Source organism: Grammomys surdaster, unplaced genomic scaffold (assembly GCF_004785775.1).
Source record: "Grammomys surdaster isolate TR1022 unplaced genomic scaffold, NIH_TR_1.0 224, whole genome shotgun sequence".
Taxonomy (NCBI): domain Eukaryota; kingdom Metazoa; phylum Chordata; class Mammalia; order Rodentia; family Muridae; genus Grammomys; species Grammomys surdaster.
In genome coordinates, this window is record NW_021604669.1 from 8,349,514 (window position 1) to 8,375,779 (window position 26,266).

Sequence of the window (26,266 nt, forward strand, 5' to 3'; positions counted from 1 at the left end):
GGAGAGAGGAAGTTGGTGGCTTTTGGTGGAAAGAATCTGAGAAGTCATATCAGATTTACCATCAGATAACCCACAATAACTTTACAGGCTAGATTGAAAGGGGCAAGACTCTAGGTTCATGCGCTATTTATTGAGGCAGCCGCATGAAATTTAAACAGGGGAGGACAAGGGAAGTAAAAACGGCAAAAGAGTGACCAGAACTGTGTCACAAGTCATAGAAGAGAAAGGCAGAGAAGAAGAGGCCAGGTTCCATTGTGGAGAAGAGGCTGTTTACATGACCCTATTAAGTCATCAGTATAGTATAATTTAATCAACTGGACAGTACCTACCAGAAGAAGATGAACTGAGAAGTGATGCTATGCAACAGGATAAGCTGTGTTGAATTGTGCAAGAAGCCAGCAGTATGTCCAGAGTCTTGCTTATCCAGATTTGTCTTGATATCGGCATCCTCTGGGAGATTGTAAAGTTCAGTCCAGACATGCTGAATTAGAATACTCACATAGCAAGGTCCCTAGGAGATCCCAAGCACATTGGGGTTTGACAAAACTGTTAGTTAAAATGCACCATAGGGACCAAGAAGCCTATACCAGATTCCCAAATGTCTCGTTGGTATTAACCTTGACCAATAAATGTGTTCTTGGTTAATTTCTCATCTACTTGAGAAAAATTTGGGAAAGTCTCTCCAAACCAAAGTTTACGAGACAGAGGTCTTTTGAGTAGGGTTCAACATTAACCTTAGCCAAAATTTAGCATGAAAAATAAGTTAATAAGAAGTGCATGCACATATGGGCACATGCACACATGGGCGGGCACACACACAACCTTTCCAGTTCCATCACTCCATAGTCAGAAGGGGAAATATAGGTAAGGAAGGGATGTTGGATCCCCATTGTGTTTCCAACATTGACACTGAGTTTCCAGTTTTCTAGCTTGTCTTGTAAAAGAAATTCTTTATGTGTTCTATGGCAGAAAGCGAAGGTTTTCTTTTGAAATTAACAACTTCCAGGTATTTTTCCATCCATTCAAAAAAGAAGGAAAGAGCAGAGATATGGAATTGAAGTGAGACATATCTGACTTTGACATCCTCTTCTCACTCTTTCTTACCAGTGCAGTACTGGATTTGTCTTAAAAGAATTCTGAGTTTTATGAACGGTCCCACACAGGTTTGTATATTGAACACTGGTTTCCAGATGGTGGCACTATTTGTGGAGATTCTGGAAACTTTAACAGATGGCACGTGGGCTGAGGACATAGGTATCTAGAAGCTTACCTTTGAAGATACTATCTGATTCCTCACCCCTTCCTCTCTACTTGGAGATGAAAAACTGACTTTTACTATCACACTCCTGACACCAGGATATTCTGCCCAAGCACTTCAGTCTAAGAAGTCCTGCATTGACTTCTCTAAGATCATGAGTTAAAAACAAAAAAGCAAAAACAAACAAATAAACAAAAAAAAACTTCTCCTCCCTTGTGTACCTATCTTCAGGCATTAGGTCACAGTAATGTAAAGTATAATTTCATAACCTTTGATTTTTCCCATCTGTAATATGGGAATTCCAAATGTTTGGAAAGATTATATATGACATGACATGAAAAGATTTTTTTAAGATTTATTTATTTATTATATATGAATACGCTGTAGCTGTCTTCAGACACACCAGAAGAGGGCATCAGATCTCATTACAGATGGTTGTGAGCCACCATGTGGTTGCTGGGATTTGAACTCAGGACCTCTGGAAATACAATCAATGCTCTTAACCACTGAGCCATCTCTCCAGCCCCTGACATGAAAAGATTTTGATTCTTTTTTTTTTTTTTACTACATCCTCATATCTTGATTCTCTTTTTTCATGATTGTTTTCTTCCTGCTGAAGAAAGAAGACTTACAAGACTTTTGTTGTTAAAATTATGGCCCGGAAGCATCCATCTGCTCATTTAGCAAAAGTTTCCTGTATGGCTTCCATGTATCAGGTGCTGATTGAAGTTCTAATGATGAAATGCAAAGTAGGCTGTTATTTATCTATCTTTTGTTCCTTTCACTACAGTGGTTACATCTGTGCTATGCTTTGTCTGATGTGTTCAGGATACAACAGCTGGTGTTTATTCATTTCTTCATCTTGTGCATCTTCTGTAGGTTCCACCTGTACCAAGGCTACATGGAGGAGATATTGATCCTCTTGTTGGTACAGGAAAGTGTGTGGCCATTTTGGTGGCATTCATAATAAACCCCTTCATTTAGGTTTTAGAGCTAAAACTTACTTTACAGGGTCTTTGCATCCTCTATTAAAAGCACACTCACAGACTCACACTTGGCTAAGCAAATTAATAACATAAACAAGGCTGAAAATATTTAACTTCCTTAGAGCAAATTGCTTGTCAAGGAGCCTGGCAAAGCCATTTGTGTGAAAACACTTAATGAGCTGCCTTTAAAACATCCTTACTACCTTATTATCACAGGCCTGAAGAGACCCCTCTTTGATAGCTTACTTGGAGTCTGCCCAGGAATTAAGAAGCCCATGAGATGCACGAATGTGGAATAGTTTAGACACTCAGTATTCTTACATACTCTTCCCCTGCTAGGAAGATAGTCAAGAATCTTCTTTGAATGTGCTGCTACAGGTTAGCCTTGGAGAAATGAAGATTATGGTATACATATGTGATGTGCATGTTAGTTTTAGCTGTTATACAATCTAGAGTCATCTGGGAAGAAGTAACAATAAGAAATTATCTGAATCAGGTTAGCCTTTGGGGGATTTTCTTGATTGGTAATTTACCCAGCTTGTAGTGGGTGGCACCATTTGATAGATAAAGGGTCCTCAACTGTATAAGAGCAAAGAAAGCTAGCTAAGTATTGAGCAGCATCTGAGCGAGCAAGGATGCATTTATTCTCTCTTTGGTTTCAACAGTGGAGATGATGTGACTACCTGCTTTATTAACCTTCAGTGATGGACTATAATCTGAGATTATAAATCACCCAAACCCTTTCTCCCCTAGTTGCTTTTTTCAGAATATTTTATTACATCAACAGAAATGAACCTAGGTCTACCATCACTAAACATGAGTGAATATTCAGAGGAATAGATGAATAGCTGGGATTCTTTCCTTTGAACCTAGTCTGGACATGTTTTCAATAACTTCTCTATTGTGTGTTGGTATGTGGATACATGATTTCCAATTGCTCTGGTGTAAATATTCCTGGCAAATCTTATGAGGTCATTGAGCAAAGTTGGGTGGAGAAATATACATTAATATTTCATCATACGGGTATAAATAGGAGTGAAATGTAATGTTACTAGACAATGACAAATATGGATCATTTTACATTCTTGTTTCAAGTGTACTTCATTTAAATGTAAGCTTCTATAGTGTAGTCTTCTATAGTGTAGCCATATTTAGCTACAAGTTTTGCAAAATTCTTGAGTATTTGACAGAGGACTCTCAGGGTGCTGCAAGTTGGCTGGAGCATACCAGTTTCTCACTAGTTTGACAAATGCAAGCTTAGAGTGGCACAGTTCTCCCTAGACCCTCTCTGGGTGTCCAAGAGGACCCTGAGCCAATTAGTGCTTGCTAAATAGCCTATGGTGGGATATGGTGGATGTGTCTTCTCCCCCATGGAGCACATCTAGCACTCTGTTTGCACACACCCCTTTTGTGACATTTTTCACTTTCTGTACCTATCCCCTCCCCAGATGTCAGTTGAAGCTCCTTGTTCCTTCAGATAGGTGATGAAGTTAATGTTTAGAAAGATCCAGTGGTTTCTCCAAAGGCTCATGACACAGAGGGAGTTGGTCAGTCTGCTTTCTGCAGCCACATTGGAGACAGGCCTGCAGTGTGTTACAGAAGTCTGTCAAGCAATCAATAACTCCATTATTTGGAAGTAACCACGTCCTGGAGAAGGACCTGTGAATGAGCAGATCTCAGAAGATTTAGGCCTCAATCATGGTGGGAACTAGTTGAGAAAAGTCCATAAAATCTATCTTTGTTTAGAAGCTGGTTCTTAAGCACCTGCTCCATTCGAGGCACCAGGTTCATATTCCCAGAGAATAGAGTAAAACGGACATGCTCCAACTGGTATATCCAATACTAACTACCACCTCTGTGGCATATACATGCATACTTACCTGTGTGGTTTGGTAGAGAATTAGTAAAGGGTTAACTGTACAGCATGAATACTGTCCTTTTCAACCTTATGACTCATCCTCAGCAAGCACTGATTACTCAGTTTGTATTAGAGCCCCATGAGGTTAAAGAACTTCATAACTGAATCTGAGTGCTTTGCTTATGGGTCAGATGGTTTCATGCCAGAGTTTACAATGACCTACCAAGGTGGAAGTAATCTTCAAAGGGACCCACAGAAACCTCTCTTTCTGTCTCTTCTCCCTTTCTCTCTCCCTCTCCCACTGACATCTTTGGAGCTTCTGGCCTATGATTAAGAAACAGACAGATAAGACTAGCTGAGCACAAAGGGATACAGTATGTAGGAGCTCAGTGCTTGGTTCATCAGACCAATCCTGGCATGGTATTTGAAGCTGCCCCCAGATATAGAATTATTGCAACCTGGTACTGAAAACCTGGGCCCAGAAAGTTGGAGTCCCAAGACAGAATAAAATTCCTTTATCTCTAAGACGGCTGAGAGATGAAAGGAGAAACCCAGGAAACAGTGAAATTGAGGGACTTCCTGGGCAGTGAAACTGTGTACTGTGCCATTGTGGGATGGCCAACATTCTGATTACAAATTGAGAGGGACAATGCACTCCAGCAGCAGAATTTTGTTTCCAAATGAATACAGCAACTAGAGGTGTAGACTCGGCTCAGAGTGTGGAACTGAATAAAGATAAATGTGAAAGCCCGGGTAAGGTATTGGAAGAAGTCAATTACTTCCCACTGATAAATGACTTGCTGATCCATAACAATAAATATGTCAGATAAACAGGCTGCAGCTTTGGAGCTATGGAAGTTTGCTTCCCATAGACTGAGCGTCATGTGTGTGCCCTAGACTCTAATGAATGACACATGTTTCATTAGAGTGGCTTCATCCAACAGTGAGAAGGTTACAAAGCTATGTGAAGTGTGGCCTAAGTCTGGACAGAATGACCTTGTGTTGTGGATGTCTGTATAGGGGTAAATGAAAGTCATGCTCAACTGGCATGGTGAACATTACTCAAGGCAATGACAGACAGGAAAGAGATACATGCGTGGAAGAACAAAGTCTGAGAAGTCCCTGTGTCTACATTCAGTTCTTTCAATGTCCCCAGGGGGAAATGAGGGTCATATACAGGTTTAAGGATCCCTTAGTCAAAACATCCTAGAACATGTATAGATTGTGTGGTTATAATAGAACACTACAACATTCTTCATATGGTACTTGGATTGAGTACCAACAAGGGCCCTGAAGACAATATTCTGAATACTGAGGGAAGAGTATATTGTCAAAAGCATATATCTTGAGATCAGATACATTTAGATAGGATTTGAATGCTGCTATGACTGCTTATTCTCATTAGCCATGTAGTAATATATGTGACTTTTGCCAAAAGTTCATTTTTAAAGTAAACATTTGATTCTTGTGTAGAAATAATGATTTTCTTAGAATCATCAATCAAGCGAGGGGAGGGATATTTTAAAGGATTCAAAGTGTTGTCTAGAAAACAAATATACTCATAAATGAGTAATGGTGAATAAGAAATGAGGGCAGACTTGGATTTTCACAAGGAGTAGAGACAAAAAAAAAGTCAGTTAAACAGAGCAGATTTTTCTTGCTTGAACTAGCTCTGAATTGCCACCAGGTTTTGTGCAATGAACCATAGTCAAAACTCAAAAGCACATTAATGTGGAATATGATGTGAAGAATGCATAGCTTTCTACTGAAGCATGATGTTATGCATGCCTTTTATATTTTATTTTTCTGAAGTGTTGTTGTGGTCTGGTTTTGGAAACATCCCTCCATAACCACAAACTCATAATCTTTCTTCTTCAGACCTTTGACTCTTGGTATTAAAGGCATGTATCACGATACATAACTTTACACCTTTTAGAGTTTGTTTGCCCCTCCTCAAAATCGTAATACTTATATGCCACCAGAATAATGGAAAATTTACAGCATGATATATTCCTTGTCTAGCATTTTTGATCAATGCCACGAACATGGCAGAGTATCAGTGAGGGTCTGGAAAATCTAATGGATGGAAGCAGGTATGATCTTGGAGACAGTATGTGAAGAGCACCGTGGTACAGAGGGAAACACTGTGTTATCTAGTAGTTTCTGTAGAGATTCTACTAATGCCCACATCTACTGAGTATTCTGTGAGTGGATCATTGTGCTCAGTTTGCTCATCCATTAAGGGCTATCTGTAATCTTCATATTTTCCAGACTGTATGCTAAAGATACTTAAAGGCAACACTTACTTTCTCCTCCCCTAACATGCATAATAACATCAAACTGCACAGCATCTTGCTAGAGTCCTTCTCTCTTCATTGCTGACTCTGAAGAAACAAGCTACCACGAATCCCACAGTAACAGAGAATGAATTATGCCAACAACCCAAGAAACTGAGAAGCTATTCTTCCCCAGCCAAGCCTATGATGAGTACCAGCGCTTCCTGATGCTTTGATTGAAACTTTGTGCTGACAATCTTGGTCACTTATGCTAGATCGTCTACCCATACGTTACTGGTGATCAGGGCCTCCAATGAGTATTTCCAGGTTCTTTATTTGTTACTCAAAGAATTGAAATTAGGACTCAGAGAGGTTTGCAAAGTAACAAGGAGAGCTTATGTAAAATAAAGCAAGAGAATAGGTCGGACACACAGTCAAGAGAGTCAGTGGATTGCAAGAGTGAGGGTACTTCTCTTACTTAGAGTTTCATTGCTGTGAAGAGACACCAAGACCAAAGTAACTATTATAAAAGAAAACATTTAATTGGTGCTTGCTTACAGTTTCAGAGGTTCAGTCCATTACCAGGTGGGAAGCATGGCAGCATCCAGGCAAACATGGTGCTGGAGGAGTGAAGAGTTCTACATCTTGATCCAAAGGCAGCAAGCATCAGGAGACTCGCTTTTGAACTGAGCAAACTCCAAACTCTGTATCTCCATGTCTAGTGTCTAACTCCTTTTAGCTTTGTTGACTGAAACACTATTCCCTGTTAGCAGTTTTCCTCAGCATGTATCCCATGGCTCTGACATCTCTAACCTCTTGAGGTCTCCAAGGAAACTTCAGCCTCACTTCTTGTTGTTCCAGTGTCTGGGGACCACACATGGTATTCTGGACTCCTCTAAAGGTCTTGGGTCACTTATCTAGCTCTGGCCTCTGAAGCACTCTAGATTCTGGTTGACACCACTCCACTGTTGCTGCTGTTCTTGATGGTCATCCCGTGGTACTGTCATCTCCAATATGCTGGGGTCTTCCAGTGCACCTAGACTTCACCAATAGCCTCTCATAGGCTCTCTTTAAGATGCCAATTCTCAGCTTCTTTGCATGACCCCTTCCATCCTGGAACTACAACTGAGGCTGAACCTTCATCAATGTCCTTTCCTGGCCTCTCACAGTGCGAAGACTTGGCTGCTCTCTATGACCTCTTCATGTCTTCAAAACCAATTCCTGCTGGATGATTCTTACACATTGCCAAGTCCAGCTGCCAGCACAAGGTTTAGTTCTGGAACACAACTTCTTTGTACTCTCTGAAAACATTACCCAGAAGATTTCACCTCAGTGGTGCTGGTCTCTTCTTAGCCACTGCTAATCTCTTAGCTTCAGCTAACTAACACCAATTTTCTTGTAACCCCTTCTACTTTTGACTCTACAGCCAGAAGTACATGGCCAAAGCTGGCAAATTCTTTTGCTCAATGGGGCTAGAATACAGCCCCTTTGTTCTATTACATCCTTCACTGCCTAATCTTGGCTATCCTGGAACTTACTCTGTAAACTGATCTGGAACTCAAGAGATCTACGTGCCTCTGTCTCCTGAATACTGAGATTAAAGATGTGTACACTATGCCTGAACCTAAGCCTTTCTTTACCCTTTAAGAAGATCTTTATAAGTTCTGGATTGTAGTTCATGCCAGATATAGTCAGGTTGACAACTATGTTATTACCTTCGGCATCTTTTGTGGCATTTAAAGGAAGGGAGCGCTGGATACTATGGTACAGAGTTTGGGTGGCTCTGTACTTTGATTGACAAGTTAAGTTTTATAACCATTTTTTATACATATCCCTTCCCTCGATGCATCTGATGTTAACTATATGTATGCCTAATTGTGTGTGAACATAAGATGGTAAAAAGAAGATTTTCCCTGAGAGTTTACTTTCAGGACATGGTTTATATTACTTGCACACGTGTCTGCTGGATCTCCCTTCCTATTCTTGTAAGCAGAGTATGGTTGAATAGAATCTATTATGGTGGCCAATAATGGGAGGAAAAACTTCCTCCATTTTTCAGAGTGGGGTATATGTGTGGCTCAATTCAGCTGGGGCAGAGTCCTAGGTTACTGGGTGCATTGTTAAGAGACAAGTATATGTTTATTGTGTACAGCTAAGCATTGCAGTCTGTTAAATGCATTATTAGAAGAAGGATGTTCATGGCTCAGAGAAAGTGGAGTCCCAGATTACTAACCATTTCCTATACTTTCCTGCTTCACACGGACATGATTTTGATAACTAAGTAGTTTTAAAGCTGCTAAGTGTGTGCTTGTTTGTTAAACAACAGAGATCACACAAAACTTCAGATCATAACTACCAAGCAAAATGCCCAGGATCTCTCCCTTAAATAAGGCATAAGATCAAGTAAGTCTGATGCTGTTCATGGATTAACACAAACAGAGACATGATTAAAGGACATCCTCACATCAGTGACTACTGAGTTGCCTTCTTGTTTTTCCACACTACTGTCTAACCTTAAAGATAGATAATAGGAAGCTGGTAGCTTTCGAGAACTTAGATACTATTGACCATCTTTCTGGGACCAGTAATGGAAACCATGTCCACTAGGCATGTTTTACTAGGAATAGTTGGCTTTCTTGTATGGCCATAAGTATTTTAAGGACAGGACTGAATTTTTAAATCACTTCTGTCCCTTGATAATGGCTGCAGTACTTAGTAAACATGTAGTAGGTGAAAGACTTGGTGAGGAAATATGAAACAGAGCCCAGGGAGTAATGGAAATTATTTAAAGAATTGCCAGTGATGGCCATTAGAACCACAGCTGGGCAGACAGATGTCTTCTCTACCATCCTAATGACTGCATGATGTACTCATCTCACTTTGGGGACTTGAAGCCACTAAATATTTCCAGTCTAGTGAGCTTTGCAAATGAAAAGAAAGAAAGGAAGAAAGAAAGAAAGAAAGAAAGGAAGGAAGGAAGGAAGGAAGGAAGGAAGGAAGGAAGAGAGGAAAAAACAGCACAAGACCCAGGTCTTACTTTTTGTCCAGGTGTGTGATTCCCAGTGAAGCAGTGCCTTCCTTTGTAGAGAGGAACAAATAGGATAAAACATTGTAAGGTAGGTGTACCTTTGGGTTACATCTGAGAGGATCAATTATTTATGTCTGAAAAAAACTCCACAGAGCATGGTGAGAAAAGTCACATGTCAGTTACATGTTACCATTTCCCATTGTCTTTATCTAGAGTGCAGGTGAAAAGGGATGGAGCATGATTTGGCCATGGTGGAGGTGAATGAAGTAATTGCTTACATTGAGAAGAAAAGCTCCCCTTTCTTACAAAACTCTTGTTTCATAGCTGGAGGTTCCAAGAAATATTTAGTCCTTTGGTAGGAGATTTTTTTTTGCACTAAAATGCAAACTCCAGGTGCCATAATACATTTTAAGCTGTCAATATTTTTACCAGGTATGCACAACAAGTTCTCGTAAAAGTGAGATGGAAACAGGTTCCTTATCTGCTTTTGTGGACAACAGAAAGTTGGATGATCCTTTAGAAGAGCAGCCTGGCAGAATACATAGAGGATCTGTGTATTGCATTAGTTATTTGCCTTATTCCTGGGACAGCCCACCAAGAACAACTGAAGGGGGGTTTGCTTATTTTGGTTCACAGTTCCAAAGTGTAATCCATTACTGTGGGGGAGCCACATCAGCAGAAACTTGTGGCATCTGGTCATGTGTCATCACATTATGCACAGTCAGGAAGAAGAGGGAGGTGACTGCTTGTGTTCAGCTCAGTTTCAACTTATTATGCAGAAGATGGAAGCTGGTGGTGGTGCTGCCCACATGCTAGGTGAGTCTTCCAAGTTCAAATAATCTAATCTAGTAAACCCTCAGAGGCATGCTCATAGGCTTACCCTATAGGTGAGTTTGAATCCTAGCAAGTCAATCATCAGTAGTAACCATCACAAATGTTTAAGATGTTTAGATGCTTAATATGTGCAGCCACAGACCAGGAAAGCAGATTCAGGTTTCTTCAAATATATGTGCCCACAGGGAATAGGGTTCAAAACTTTTTCATAGGTACAAAGTAAAGGAAAGTCATAAATCAAGGCACTGTAAATATATACTGTTGGATACATCAGGTAAGCAAGCAAAGCTAATAAACAAAGACTCAACTGAAGGTTTCAGAGGATATCTGAGGACCTTGGAGCTGTTAGAAACTAGTGGTCTGCTAGTACCTTCTAGGGATTTTATCTGATAGTTTCAAAGATATTAGATCAATCACAGTGGTGGGTGATGAATGACTATCAAGAGGACTAAAGACAGCACAAGATAATTTGGCTCTGAATCTGGAACATTCCTGTCCACCATAATCACAAAGTCTTAATCACTCAGCCTTGTGACTGTAACCTAGGTATAGCTGGTTGTTTCTAGTACCTTAAGTTCAGAAAGATATTACAAGGCTTTGATATAAAGACTTGCTCTTTATCAAACAAGGACTGGATGCACAAATATTTTCCATTGGAGACTTCATCAGAGCACAGACTTGAATGCTACCTAAATAGCTTGCAATGAAGGAATGGTTATGCATATTTTAGGGCTCCGGTGTCACAAAATGCAGCTCTTTCATTAAACATGATTGTTTTGAATATTTTATAATCAAGCAGAAGGATATTTATTCTTTAATAAGATAAAATGCCGAGTGCAGCATGTGACAATATAAATTTCTAAAGAAAAATTATATACATATTTCTTTCCTTGGGCTTGAGAAAGATACAGAGGAAAAATGAAAGTAGTTGATTTATTAGGTTAGATTTCAATATGATGATATGATGATTCTATGATTTTTACTTTTATGGTTTTATTATTCATTTGCTTTCCAATGTCTTTCATAGAATCTTTGAATTCAACGACTTAGAGACGTATAAGATCAAGTTCGCTGTAGACTTGTAAACTAACTAGGAATTTGTCAGCAGTTGGAATTTTTTGGGCCTGTAGTAGGAACCATAGAAGCTAGGAAGCCACCAGGACCAAGGTGACCCAGCCTGCTTGTGATGACATGAAACAGGGCTAGGGAAATAACGTTGATACCTTCTCTGAGCTTGTGTGTGCATCTGTACTCTTTCTATTTTAGTTACTCTAGAACAACAGAGGCAGATCACATGCTTACCTCTCATTTCCTGTATTACTCTTGGATACTTATAGATATAGCCAGCTTGTATGGTCTCTGCTCTGACCTTCTAGGACACAGTACTGTATCCATTGCCTGCAGTCATGCTGATACGGCCTTTCAACCTCATTTTTTTAACATCCTTCCTTACCATAGCATCTGTAAAGGGTTTCACATCCTGGTCTCATGGTTCTCTACTATGGTCACATAGAACAGACAATGAGTGCTATTGCCACTTTAAATCTAAGGCATCTGACAGTCAGAGAAATCAAATAGCACAATTCTTTTCACACTGACTAGAGGGAGAAAAGCAAGCAGCAAGAGGAGACTCTCACTAGGAATCTACTGTTTTCTGGCTACGTAATATACTATTGCTATTTTCTTGACTTGTATATAGTCAGTGCTACCTTAATGTCCCTAGTAGATGCTATACAGTGTTAAATAAACCATTCCCTTATTTATTGTGTGTTTTATTTATTTACATTTCAACTGTTATCCCCTTTCCCACTTTTCCCTCTGGAAACCCCCATCTCATCCTCTCTCCCCCTGCTTCCGTGAGGGTGCTTCCCCACCCACCGACCAACTCCCACCTCACTGCCCTGGCACTCCCCTACACTGGGGCATTAAGCCTTCAGAGGACCAAGGGCCTCTCCTCACAATGATGCCAGATAAGGTCCTGAAGGCTGAAGCCATGGCAGTTTAGTCCCTGGGAGCTCTGGGCAGGGGCTGGGGTCTGCTTGGTTGATATTGTTGTTATTCCTATGGAGTTGCAAACTCCTTCAGCTCCTTCAGTCCCCTAATTCCTCCATTGGGGTCCCAGTGATCAGTCCAATGGTTGACTGCAATCATCCACATCTGTATTTGTAAGGCTTTGGCAGAGCTTCTCCAGAGTAAGCTATATAAGGCTCCTATCAGCAGGCACTTCTTGGTGTCCACAATAGTGTCTGTGTTTGGTGTCTGTATATGGGATGGCTCCCCAGGTGGGGCAGCCTCTGGATGGCCTTTCCTTCAGTCTCTGCTCCACACTTTGTATTTCCTTTAGACAGGAGCAATTCTGGGTTAAAAATTTGGAGATGAGTGGGTGGCCACATCCCTTAACTTGGGACCTTGCCTAACCTCTGGATATGGTCTCTACAGGTTGCCCCTCCCCTTTGTTGGGCATTTCATCTAATCTCATTCCCTTTGGGTCCTGGGAGCCTCTTGTTTTCCTGGTATCTGGAACTTTCTGGTGGTTAGCCCCAGTTTCCCATCCTCAATTGCTACACACCTCTGTTCAATTTCCTGACCCTCTGTTTATCATCCTCATCTCCTCCCATACTTGATCCTTCTCCCCTCCTTTTATACTCTCCCCTTCCTCTCTTCCTCCCAAGTCCTTCCCACCATCTAGCTGCTCTCCTGCCTCTCTGGATGTGTTCCCGCAGGCATTTCACTAGTCAGTTTTCATAAGCAAGGACACTTCCTAGAAAGGAAACAATTGTGATCAACTGTGTAGGGTTAGGAATGTGAATTGGTACTTGAACCCAGGTCTGCCTGATTGCCCAAAGCCTTGTTTTCTAAGAAATCAATAAGTCCAAGACCTAAGAATTTCTGTGAGCATGGAGCATAGTGTGAGAAATATGGAGGGGAAGAAAGGAGCTGAGCCAATCAAAGGCATCAGTGAATGTGGAGGCTAGATGTGATAAGGAAGAGGCAAAGAAAGATGAGTGTGGTAGATGGACTGGATGGGTTAAGATGCTATGATGATGGAGATCATTCAGGGGCCTAGAATGATTCAAGGGAGATATGATGCTGCTTGACAGTGGCATTGGCTGTGCTAGAACAAAGCTGTACATCATAGGTATGAGAGTGAGCGGTATTGGGAGATACAATAGATCTTAGTTGGAAATATATTTTTCTTAGTTTCACATCTATAGAAGGAGGAGGAGAGATATCACAATGGCCAACATAACTTAATCAAAGTTTCTCCTTCTTGGACATTCTGACATCTATGATGTCTTAGAGTTGGCAGTGTGTGAAAGATGCTGAAATATAGGGTAGCATCATTTGGGAGCATTCTCCAAAGGCGATGCCCAGATACACTTAATAAAAACAATTATTTCCAGCTACTGAGAATTTACATGTTCTCCAGACACTGTTTTATTGTGATGATGAAAATAGTTCAACTTAGAGTAATGATTTTTAATATGTGTCAAGCACTAATATAATAAGTTAGGTTATCCCCAATCTAAGCTCCATTCATCCTTGTTACAATTCTTGGAGATACTCAAAATAAGTGTGTGGTATTGGTTGAGAAGTGAAATTAAGGTACCTAGCCAAAGTTACACAACAATCACTGAGGTCAGAATTTAATCTCAGTTCCTCTTCGCCTCCAAGTTTATGCTCCCAATTATGAATAATTTGTAAGTGGATATGGCTTTGTCAGCAAACTGTGAGAAAAGTGGCATTTATTGAGTGCCAACTACTTGTCAGTAAGGATGTTACAGCTATTAACTCTGAACACACTGACAAGGCAGCACTTCATGCTACTCCCAATGAAGATTCAGAAGCCACTGAAAAGGCTAGACACGAGACTCTGACATGTCCAGTCCATCTCTCGAACCCTAGTCTTTCCATGATGGAAACTCCCCATAATGCTTGGTGAGTCATTAAGAAGTTGGCTTTAAAACTCAAAGTAGTACTCAATTAGTGCCATCTAGATATAAGCCTAGGACAACAATGGTGAGTGTAAACATTGCTGTTATATTTTTAAAGTGTTAATGAGAGGGCAAAATGCCCAAGAAGTGCTTTGACCTAAATCTCAGCTCCTTGAGAGGTTGAAGCTGAATGATTACAAGTTCAAGGTCTGACCAGCTACAGAGATATCTCAAGGGAGCCTGGGGGACTTAGGATGTGGTACGGAAGGAGCATGCTTGGGTGGGAGTATTAGAGTTGGATGGAGAAAATGGGAAGGGAGGATACAAAGGGAAAATTGAGAATGATGTACTCTTTTCCTTGGGTGGGAAAAGCCTCTTGGTGGAAGAGCAATCGCCTAAGGCCAAGGACACTCTTGGTTCAATCCCAGTCCCACAAATAGAAGGAAAACAGGAGGAGGAGGGAGACGCGGAATCAGAAAGAGGAGCAAAGTGGGAAAGGAGGAGGAGAGGAGTGTGGAGAAGAAGATAGAAGTAGGGAAGGGAGATATGATATGATGGAAAGGAAATAATTCACCATGGTGACATACCATGAAGTTTATACAGACTTTTCTAGTGGCAGATACACTGTGCAAACCCTGATATAATTTTTGTTCATCCTTTGTGTTAATTTTTTCAATAAGCTCCTTCACAAAATGTGATGTGGATATACCTGCTTTATTCATGTAGTCATTTTTCAAAGTACACTGTGGTTAGCAAGAGTGTTTTAGGATTAAGTCTCCTATTTTAGGTTTATTGTTTTTCTGCATAGCATCAGACATGTAAATTGTCCTGAGATGATGCTTGAAATGATGAATACATTTGGCTAGCACATTCTTTTAGAGAACTGGAATAATAAATATTCTCAGCATATTTATTACTCTAGAAGCTCTCCATTGCAGCTACTAAGTTCTCTTGCCATGTTACAAAAGCAATCATGCATTGGCAGGTGAGCATGGCTGTGATCCAATAAAACTTTATTTACAGAAATGAACAGTGGGTTGTATCTGGTCTTAGGACCAGTGTTTGCTACTCAGATTTGCACTACCTTACCCATCTGTGAGTTGGATACTCGTGTACATGTAGAGTAATGATTGGCCAGGTATTGCTATTTATATAATTTTTCTTTCTCTTTTCAAGAACACAAAAGCTTATAACAACAATCATTTTTAATATACTGTTAAATCAGTGCTTGGTATACCTTTTATTAGCATAAGAAAAAAGAAACTAGTGTTTGATTAGTAATCTATTAGTATCTAATTCTGAGCATATTGATATGTTGAACTTTTGAATGCTTATCATTTAATTGCCTGGCTGTCCCATGATACGAAATTGGAGGGTAGATTCTACACTGTAGTTAACCAGGCTCTATGAAGTTACCTGATTCCTGGGCATGTGGGGCTTATAGATTGACTTTGGGAATTACACCACCTCCTTCCCAACTTCATTTCATCTTTTCCTGTTATTATTGTTATTATTAACACGATGTGTCCAATTGCTCCTGACAATATGTGTACAGGTGTGGGACTATCCATCGGGTCACACTACCAGCAGCTACATGGGGTGGGGCTATCAAAAGCCAAATTATATAACATTACATGACTTCACATTTTATTAGTGCAGCCCTCTGAGAGAGAAGAATTGCAATGGTTAATTTTGATTGTTAAGTCAATAAAATTGAGAAACATAGGCTAGTGAAACACACCACTAGGTATGTCTGTAAGAGCATGAGCAGAGAAAATTACTCTTTTCTAGAGGGAACTAATTCCTTAATGGATTCATAACATGATGTCATTAGTAGACTATGTAAAATCAGAGGTGATCACTAGGTGGAGAAATTAGATCACTGAAATTAGATGTCTTGGGCCCTCCCAACATTTTTTCTCTTTTTTCTCCACTGCCCTGTGGTAAACAGATCTTCTCTAGTACACACTTCCATGATGTTCGGCCCCGGCACATAAGGTCAAGCATCTATGAAGCAATCCTCCAATTCTATGAACTCAAATAAATAACCACTCCTGATTACATTGCTCTCTCACTGTTTTGGTTGTAGAGTTTAAAAGAACTAATCCAAAGACTATGGGATGTTTAAGCCGTTTCATGGACCAGTTGGTTTGTCTTCAAACCAACTCACTCAAGAACATCCTTTGCTAATGGTTCCAGTGTATTTCAAACATCCCTCAGCCAGTTGTGATAGCACATGTCAGTAATACTCAGGTAGTGTTCTGGGTTTGAGGCCAGCATGCAATGTGTATCGTGACCTTGTCTTGGTCAATTAATCAGTCATCAGCTCTCTCATCATTTCCATCAACCGTCATACAATCCTGCGTGCATTATGAGCTTAGCTTTCTTATTTTGCAAATGGCTTTGACTGAGCTATTCAAGATGTCTGCTGAGGTAGCAGAAGCTGATCTGCAAAACCAGGACACTCCTATGACGATGGCTAATCATACCAGCCTGGAGCTGCTATTAGGAAAATACATTTTAATTATGAGGAGTTTTTATGCTGTCTGAGATCTCCCAGGTGCCAAGACTTAGGTAAAGAACATTCAGATAGCAGAGATCCCCATGTTTGTTACTCCTGTTTTATAGACAATGAAGTGAGATTTCAGTAAACTAAAATCTACTCAAGGTCTTCTGGTTGCTGGGAGAAAATCTACACCCAAATATACTTGTATTCATTTGTATTGCTGTGTACATTCTCGCCCAAAACACAGCCACATATATGAGAGATAATTTCTCTTTTCTTTCCTTCTTCTTTTCTTCCTCCCCCTTTTCTTCCTCTTTGTCTTTCTCCCTAATCCTCTCCCTCTCCCTTTCCTTCCCTCTATTAGAACTTCAGGTATGGTTCTCAGAATCATACCATAAGCCTGGCCTTGAGTCTCATGTGAAGACTCAGCTAAAGAAGGTTTTCTATCAAAATCCCTTTAGTTTGGAGATGCTAGTTCCTGAAGGGTCCAATTTTGGGTGAAAAGTCCTTTTATTTTAATACTGTGAAGATTAGCCTAACAGCTTGCTTCATAGAAGCAGAGTCTACAACAAAATGGAATTCACAGTCCTTTATATTCTAATCACAAAAATAGCATCCCATCTCCTTACCATACTCTACCTATTAGAAACAAGTCCTAGCCTGTTTTAAGCAGTGACAATTCCCCAGGGATATCATTAGGATGACTCTGGGGCCATCTTGGGGTCTGTTTGCTACAGCTCTACTGTCTCTAGCTGTTTGCTACAGCTCTCTGCTGTTTGCCGCAGCTTTTAATCTTTTCTTGTGTTGCTCTGGGTTTTCAGGGAAACCTAGCAGGTGCTTGTGGTCTTATGAAGATCCTGAAAATATAACCCTGCATCTTACTGTGGCATCTAGAAGCACGGCATTGCAAATTTTGGATGACAAATGAATTGCTTGGTTGATAAGGAAACTTTGTATTCCGTAAAGAAAACAGATACCACAGTTAGGGGCAATGTGGAGGTGGAAATACCTAGCTAATGGCTCCTATCACCATCCCACAGGGAGACACCGTGTGATCTGTCAGAGTTAGGACAGCACTGCCTTTATATGGAAGTGTCAAATGTGAACAGAGTCAAAGGATCGTTATGGGTATGCTAATGAAATTGGTGTGTATTTCATCTGTCATTGTTGCAGAAGAGAACAGAGAGCTTCTTGGTCTGGTGAAACCTGATAACCTTATCCCAAGGCAGAAGCCACAAACCTCCAAAAATATGGCTTGCTTATAGAAGGTTGGATGTATCTGACAGGCTCTTTAGAAATAGTCTATGTGTGACTCAGACTGATGTAGACAAGGCAGTCTGGGATGGAACTGATACCCAGCCTTCCTCTGGCTTCTTTTAATTTCTAGTAGACTCTCCAATTTTAAATAAGTAATTTTGGGACTTGATGAACTATCAAGTGAGTCTGTTAGCTATGTGAGACCTAGCTGCTTCCATGACCCATTTAAGCTAAAATTCACTCTTGCAGAAGCTAGAACCTTTCAGGTCAGCATGCGGTGATAAGCATGACACTATGTAACCCAAGAGCATCCTTTCATTTACTTCTCAGAGCAGCCTGAATTAGGATTTTGGTCATTACCATTTGCAAGTGATGAAACCGTTCTCCACGTAGCAAGTTAGCACAGCTTTTATCTGAACATGGACTTTTCTACCTTGAACCCATAAAAACAGTCCAAAAAGACATAATGTGCCATTTCCCTGTGTTGCATACTTCACAGATGTAGACATGAAAACATAGAGAGAGGAAAGGGCTTCCCCATGCTTACAGAGGTTAAACATCAGAGTTGGAAACAAAATGATAACTGAAAGTTTCTTCGGCTACTGCCTTGTGCCAAGAAGAGCTTTGCTCCCAAAAGGAAATCATAGGATCTTTACTTCATTGGAACAAACTAATATATGTTGTGCTTGTCATTGGATGCCCAGAGCCTAGAGTAATCAAGCATGTCAAGGAATGCGCAAGATTATGAAAAGTGAAAAACAAAATCCTATGATCAGAAGAATTTTTTCCTACCATTGTTTGGAGAGCAAGAGATGAAGTACAAGCTCTTAAGAGACAAGTATGGTCCACTCTCCACTCCTAATACATAGCAAGTAATCATACAGTAGCTTGTTGTGGGAAGGAAGGACATCATAATAAAAGAGGTGACAGATCCTCAGATCAGTTAAAGACATCCCCGGATGACAATGGATACATCAATTGGATGAGAAGAAGATAGTGAATTAGAAGAGGAAATAGAATTTGGAAAGTCTTCCATGTTTTAATTAAGTTTTAAATCTGCTATGATTAGAAATATAAAGAATGAGAAGACAAGCATACAGAAGCCTAGTATATGTCAGAATTCTGTTATCGGTTGTGCATCTGTTTACAACTTCTAAGTATTCTTAATGAAACTTATTGCAAAGAACAAACTTATTTGCCTGTGATGATCTCCTTGGCCTCTCATAACAATTTTGTTCTTCATTTCTGCTTTGAGGGCTGATATTATTATGGCCACTTCTACTGTACCTTGATTACTGTTCAGAGGGAAGTATTTTCTGTCTTTTCACTGGCAATGTATTTGGGCCTTTGGCACAAAAGTGAGTTTCTTGTAGTTAGCATATTGTGGGATCATTCCTCTTATCCATTCTGCTGTGGAATGATCTGAAGTGGGAGAACCTTGCTAAAGACCTGGTACCTGATTGGTCTACTTAGAAAAATAATGAGAAAAGGTATTTGAAGGGTAGAGTAGAAGGAAGTGATGTGGGTACTCTCCCCTGAGCTCTTTTATTTGATCTCCCTATCTCTGGTCCAGAAATGAAGTGTCTCTGGCTGTACTTTATCATGAAATGTGAACCCTGTTGTTCTGCTTAGCTCAAGTATGTGCTGTTTTGTTCAGGCTGAAATGCACCCTCAGTTGACAGGGTGTTCTTGACTTTCTGTAATTGCAGTCCTGTAACTTTCAACACAAGATAAAAAGAAGCAATCACTTTGAATCATTTTAAAATTATTCTTTGTACTTTTTTTTATTCTTTGTTAGACTCTGACATCTAATGACATTGTTTTGAACTATTTGAACCTAGCAGATAAATAAGCATACGATACATTTGAGCAGAGAAAATGAGTTCCAGAAGGAAAAGGGAGAACATAGGTCAGATCTCAAAAAGCAAAGTAAACACCCATTGCATTTAAACTCCCCGAAATTTCCTGGTATGTAATATTTCACCTTTTTTCTGATATGGTTGGGATTTAATGAAAGGCAACACGTTCTAACCATGTTAAGGAAGAGCACACATCCCATCAAAGCCCTCTCCACTATATTGAACACAAAACAAAGAATGGCATTGTGGGAGATGAAGTAGGCTGAGTGCAGAAGGCCAGGGTGTCACCACCACCCTGCAGGAGTCACGTTGTGCTCACATGCTACTTGGGTTTCTGCTGTTCACAATCCCTTCCTGTAAAATAAAGGAACAAGAACAGGCTTCTCGGGGTTCCTCGAATGTTGTGATTACTAGAACTTGGGTGGGAAATATATTATGAACAGTCAGGAGAAAGAAACACTAGGGACATAAGAGTATTTCTTATAAGCTCATGTTCATGTCTCTATGGGATGGCACATTATTAGTCCTGTCTCTTATCTAACAAACATTACCAGTTAATTATAGCATTTCCTCCAGGTAAGTTGGCAGCAGTTTGAATCCTGCATTCCAGACAGTCTTGGCCAATCCATACTAGAGAGTTTACAACACAATCAGACATTATTTTGAGGCCTTGGCCAGTTGGGATTTAATTAATACTTGTGGGTCATTATATGTGTTTGTATATGTATATTATATGTATACACATAGATACTTCATATATCCAGATTTTTAGGCCAGTGTAATTTAGTTATTTGATTTTGTTGTTGTTGAGTCATTTGAGTTCTTTACATATGTAGACATTATTATTAACTCTTTGTCAGGTGTATAGTTTCAAGAATTCTCTCAGTCAGATAAAAGATTGCTTTTTTGCTCTTCTATTCTTTTGCTAGTTCTTCAGTTAGACACGCTCTCATTTGTTTGGTCTGAAGGTGTCTCTGCATTGGAAGTATTTCATCTGCTCAAGAGCCAGGAACCATGGCAGTGCCTGGAGTCAGGTCAGGTGTGAGGGAGCCAGCCACACCTTCTCTATTACTTCATTCTGTCTACACCTGCCTAGGATGGCAGGCCCTTCACCACTTTCAGTGAAGGAACTCTAACGATAATCCAGTGGGTCCAGATGCTACCTGCCTCCCTGGCTTTGAAGGACATATGGAGCCACTAAAGATGTAAAAATTGCCCAGAGTTACTGAAAGTAAATAGGACCAGCAGGGTCCCTGATGGAAGACTTCCCAAATGTGAGAGTCCAAAGGAGCAGATAGAGAACTGTCCTCCCAGTTTAATTGGGTGGTCGGGTACCTTCGTCTACTGGGCAAATTTCCTGCAGATTCTCCAGATACTTTCACCTGGTCTTGGAAGCTCCGGCCTTATCTATGTATTTATGTATATAAAGTAGTGAATTTTCCATGCCCCCACTGATGATCTCAGGAGAAAAAGAGAAACCACCACAAAGGAAACAACACCATATATGTGAGCATTTTTTACCTTATCTCAATATCATGGCAGAAAGCTTCCTGAGCCTCTCTGTGTGCTGCCTTGTGGAGCTCTGGTACTGAGCAGACCTGGACAGGATGCACTGTGCCTTGTACTGATCACCTGAACCATATAGTTCAGAACGGTATGTAGTTCAGAGTGCCCTTATGTGTTTCTTCCCTGACTTCTTTAGCTCCAGCTTGGCTAAAAGATGGTAGAGGATAAGGAACGAGTTCTGAGGGAGAAACGTGGAGGCGACTGTTTCTGGGGGAAGGGCTTGAGGACAGCATTGACACAGACCAGCATTGCTCGCAAACAGCCTGGAACTGTGGACAGAAGGAAGGGCCCTGCTAGATCTCCTCAAGGATATCTTCCCAAATCTATGTTCTGAGCATGAAGACCATAGAGGGGAGGGAGAGAATGTGCCAAGGAAGGTGGGAATGGGGTGGAGGAAGAGACATGGCATGAGCATAAGTGAGGTAGTGAGAGAAAGAGAACGGAGCAGGGAGGACTGTAGACCAAGAACCAGAGTGGCAAAATGCAGAGGAGAGGAGAAAAAGAAAGGTTAGTGGGGCATCAAGAGAGCACCAGACAAAGGAACGTGGAGGGCAGGTGCTGCTGCAGCCCAGACAAATCTGGCTTCTGGCTGTCTGCTGAACTCGAGCTATTTTAAGGACAGTTTGAACTTTGCAAGAAGCTGAAAAACGTCTTCTCTTCTCGGGATTAGAAGGCCTTCCTATATGATTTGAGTTTCATAAATTATTGGTCTTTCTCTGGTCTCAGAAAGTGGATCCCAGGGAAGCTGGTGCATAGCTAGTTGTATGGTTGTTGGCTGCCCCCTGCTGGCCCAGTCTGGGTTCTGCATGCTGTGTGCTGATCAGAACTAGATTGAAACTGGACGGTGGGATAAAGGTGATTTCTCCACCTCTTCTCCCACAGTGCTAGAGGTCCATAGGATATCAACCTTTCTTGTAAAGTTTAAACTTGGACTTTGATTGGCATGATGTAGAGTTTTACTTGGACTTTAAATTCAGCACATTCTCACGAAGGCCTCATCTTGGGCCTGAGGCCACCACACACCCTTCTGACATCTGTTTTTGCTATATCCTAGCAACAAGACCCTCAGAGTGTTTCTCTTGCTCTTTCACATCACCCTCTTCATTCCTGCTGAGACCTCCAGGAGGATTCTCTTTCAGGAGACTCTTATCATCCCCTCATTGCTCCTCTTTTGCCAGCCATGACAGCAATCATTGACCCCAGCCCTTGCTGAGAAGACTACAGATATAGATACAGATATCTCCGTTGTCTATTGTTGATGTGTGCTAGGGTGCTCTGTGAATGTCCAAATGTAGATAGAACCAAACTATTCATACTGTATGTTTCTATATATGTTGCATGCCTATAATAAAGCTTAATTTAAAAATTAGGCACAGTACAAGACTAACAGCAATAACTAACACAGAGTAGAACATGGACAGTAATAAATCATAGTAAAATAATACCCATCAATGACTTTTTCTCAGAGTAGGCTAACAATGAATGAAATCACAAAAAGCAGACAACAGACAAAGGGAAGCTATTATATGTATATACATATATGCATACACATGTATAATTATGTGGCTCTATCATATATGCCTCTGTGTGTGTCGATCACATTTGGTACTAGAGATTAAAGCCAGAACTTGGCACATGCTAAGCAAGTGCTCAATCAATACACTGTGTGTTTAGGTGCCTAGTGTGTGTGTTGTATGCTTGTGTCATATGTATGTATGCTTCATATGTGTATGTATGTATTCCATGTGTGTGTGTCATATGTGGGTGTGTTGCCAAGAATTGAAACCAGAAATTGACATTGGTTTTCTACCAATCATGTAACCTGTATGTGTATATGGACATATGTGCTTGTGCATGTGTGTGTGGGCATATATGTACTCATGTTTGTGTGACAAAGTGTGTGTGTGTGTGTGTGTGTGTATGTGTGTGTTCTGTGTCTTTAATTCCAGCAACAGGGAATGATGGAAGTCACTTTGATGCCTTAAAGAACTCTTGGTTACATAGAGCTATGAGCCCTGGGTTAGTCACTGGATATAAATAGGACCTTATACAGCCTCTGCTATCCAGAAGTGGAATATGACAGGCCACGCAACATAGACCACATGGTCCTCCAACTCTGGAAATTAGATGCACTTAGTCGATTTCCATCCCACATTGAATTTTCTATAAGTCTGTATTACAAATTGGCACTCTCCTGGTTGACTGTAATGATACCATTTCTTTCTTTAGCTCACAGTTTCTGAGCATCAGTGTTCACTTGAGTCCTATACTGAGGCCTTTTTAAGGCCAGCAATAGAGTCTCTAGCTCTAGTCTGTGTAGATGGGGCTCCATGTAGTGTGGCACAGTCACAAACGTGACTATCTTGTGGTTTTTGCCATATAATGAAGAAAGCTAAGAAGGAATGAGTCTTGGTGTCTACTTGTACTCGAGTGAAGCAGTCATACAAGGGCATGAGTCACAGGAAATAACTGTGCACATCTTGTGGCGCCATCCCCATGTTTACATACTAACCAGATGAGACATTGAGAGGAGTCTGAAAAGCTCCTACTTCTGCTACAGAAGATCAGCTCCGGGACACTAGATTTTGCTTTGTACACAAACTCAGCCTTGGCATCCACCTCCATGTTCAATGCTAAATGAAGGCAAATCTCACAGAGCTGAGGTTGGTGCTTTATGTTATAGAACTGAGCATTTAACATTTCACACAATATTGATCTTTGAATTCCTGCAGCAGGAGAATGGCCATATTGACCTTGAGAGTAGTAACTCTAAGGATGGTGAACTGGCATGTGTGAAGTGGCAAGTGAGGGATGCTGACCAAATGTAGCAGGGAGAGATGCTGATGTTGACATCATCAACACCATCATCACCATCTCCTGAGAAAAGGATTTGGAGTATGTAGGCTTCACTTAAAAGTTGGAGTTATTCCTTTCAAATAAAAAGCCTATCAGGTTGAAGAGGTCAGTGATTGTGGTTAAATTCCTAGACGAGGTTGGAAGTACAAATTTAGCTTGGAGGATCATCAGGTGTATTGCTCAGAAAATGTGTTCTAAGACAGGAAAAAATCAAAGTCTAACTGATTCTGTCAAGTAGCTTGTGGAGCAACAGCTTGCTCCTTGCTTATCCTCTCTCAGCTTTCTTCATTTTCTTTCCCAACTTCAGCATTGCCATGGGAGCTGAATGGGGTAGACTATAAAGCATGTGACAGTACTCTGTCCTCACTGAACCCCTTTCTTGTAATTACCTGCTGCACTAGCCAGGACTAACGTTCCCTCCTTCCTTCTTCCCATTAGGTTCCTGATTGTCCTGGGATGTTTGATTCTGGCTGTCCTCACCACCTTCAAGGAGTATGAGACTGTGTCTGGAGACTGGCTTTTGCTGCTGGTGAGCTATGCGCCATTGTCACTATACGCCGGGATGGAAGCTATAGGTCACTTTCAGCTGTAGGGAGTCAACCTCTGGAAACTATTTGCCTGGATTCCAGCTTCCTAATATCTTTAGCCAATTAGAGGTCCAAGGAAAAGCAATACCCCCTTTGCGTTGCCAGGCCTGCCATAGGCATAACCTTCCTGATGATGATCCACCATTCTGGACATAAATAAGGAACATGTAGTTCAAGCCAAAATCATCAGGATTAATGATAAGAACATAGCTTCCTCGCCCTCTGAAAGTTCACCTAAAGGCATACTCCATTCTAAACCCTGACCCTTTGATTTCTCAAATTATAAACTGAGGGTAATACTATAAAACTCGTGAGGTAATGGGTGGCCCAAAAGCTAAGGTTAGCAGCATTGGCCAGCTAGGATACCAGTGTCTGAGCATTTTGAGTGGGTTTAGCAGACTGTGTTTGACCTCACTTACTGGGTATTTTAATACATTCAATGGGCTAAAAAAAATGATTCATTGGAATGAAATTTTTGGAAAAGCTCAAACCTGGAATCATTTTTCATAGTTAACACGGCAAGATGAAGACAGGGGCCATCACAATGGCCAACCTTCGCTCTTCCCTCCCTGGCCCCAGCATCCTCACCACTAACGAAGGAGCAGCAGATACCATTTCCTCTGAGCTCAGTAGTCCTGACACTGAGCACTAAGTAACCTCATGCCACACACCATTTCATGCAGGAAACATTTGCTATCTTCATCTTTGGAGCTGAGTTTGCTTTGAGGATCTGGGCTGCAGGATGTTGCTGTCGATACAAAGGCTGGCGTGGACGGTTAAAGTTTGCCAGGAAGCCCCTGTGCATGTTGGGTAAGCCCTGGCAATTGGATCCAGTGGTGGCCTCAGTCCTCTCCTACAGTATTTCTCTAAGAAAGTTTTATGGGTGCAGAGAGTGCCAAAATATCGGGTGCTGAAAATCCATCTCTTTGGACTATTCCTTGACATGTTAAATAGATAGTTTTTCTTAATGGTTGAGAACTGGGCTCACTGTTTGCATTTGGCAATGTTGTAAAGAAACCACAATGCACCAGATAGTGTATATCTCTAGTAACCAGACTAGTAGCACACTTGGTCACCAAAATAGCTCAAATCACCTGTGTCTTCCAGGCTAGCAGGGGTAGGAAGTGCCACTCCATTGGTCATTGACCAATGCTGGACCACATTTTACCTGTTTTACAAAGATAGAAACTGAAGTTCACAGAAGTGAGTTCTTCCAGTTTCATAATTAGTGAGCAGATCCTACCAGCCTTAATTATTTTTCTGATGCTGGGATGAAACACCTTGACCAAGGCAACTTTGTAAAGAAAGCATTTAATTGGAGACTTGCTTATAGTCTCAAACAGTTAGTTTATAACCATCACAGTAGGGAACACAGTACTGGGCATGCCACTGGATTACAGCTGACAGAGAGAGGGGGGGGAGGAAGAGGGAGGAAGGGAGGGAGGGAGGGAGGGAGGGAG

At 40.9% G+C, this 26,266-nt stretch overlaps 1 protein-coding gene across 1 annotated transcript in view; it reads left to right on the plus strand.

The window, feature by feature from the left end:
* The window catches only part of Kcnq3 (potassium voltage-gated channel subfamily Q member 3), a 284,757-nt gene that overhangs the window by 219,827 nt on the left and 38,664 nt on the right, over positions 1–26,266 (plus strand). Inside the window, exons 2-3 of the mRNA XM_028773244.1 lie at positions 24,658–24,748; positions 25,490–25,616. Of these exons, the coding sequence (XP_028629077.1) occupies positions 24,658–24,748; positions 25,490–25,616 (218 nt within the window). The remainder of the gene's footprint in view (positions 1–24,657; positions 24,749–25,489; positions 25,617–26,266) is intronic.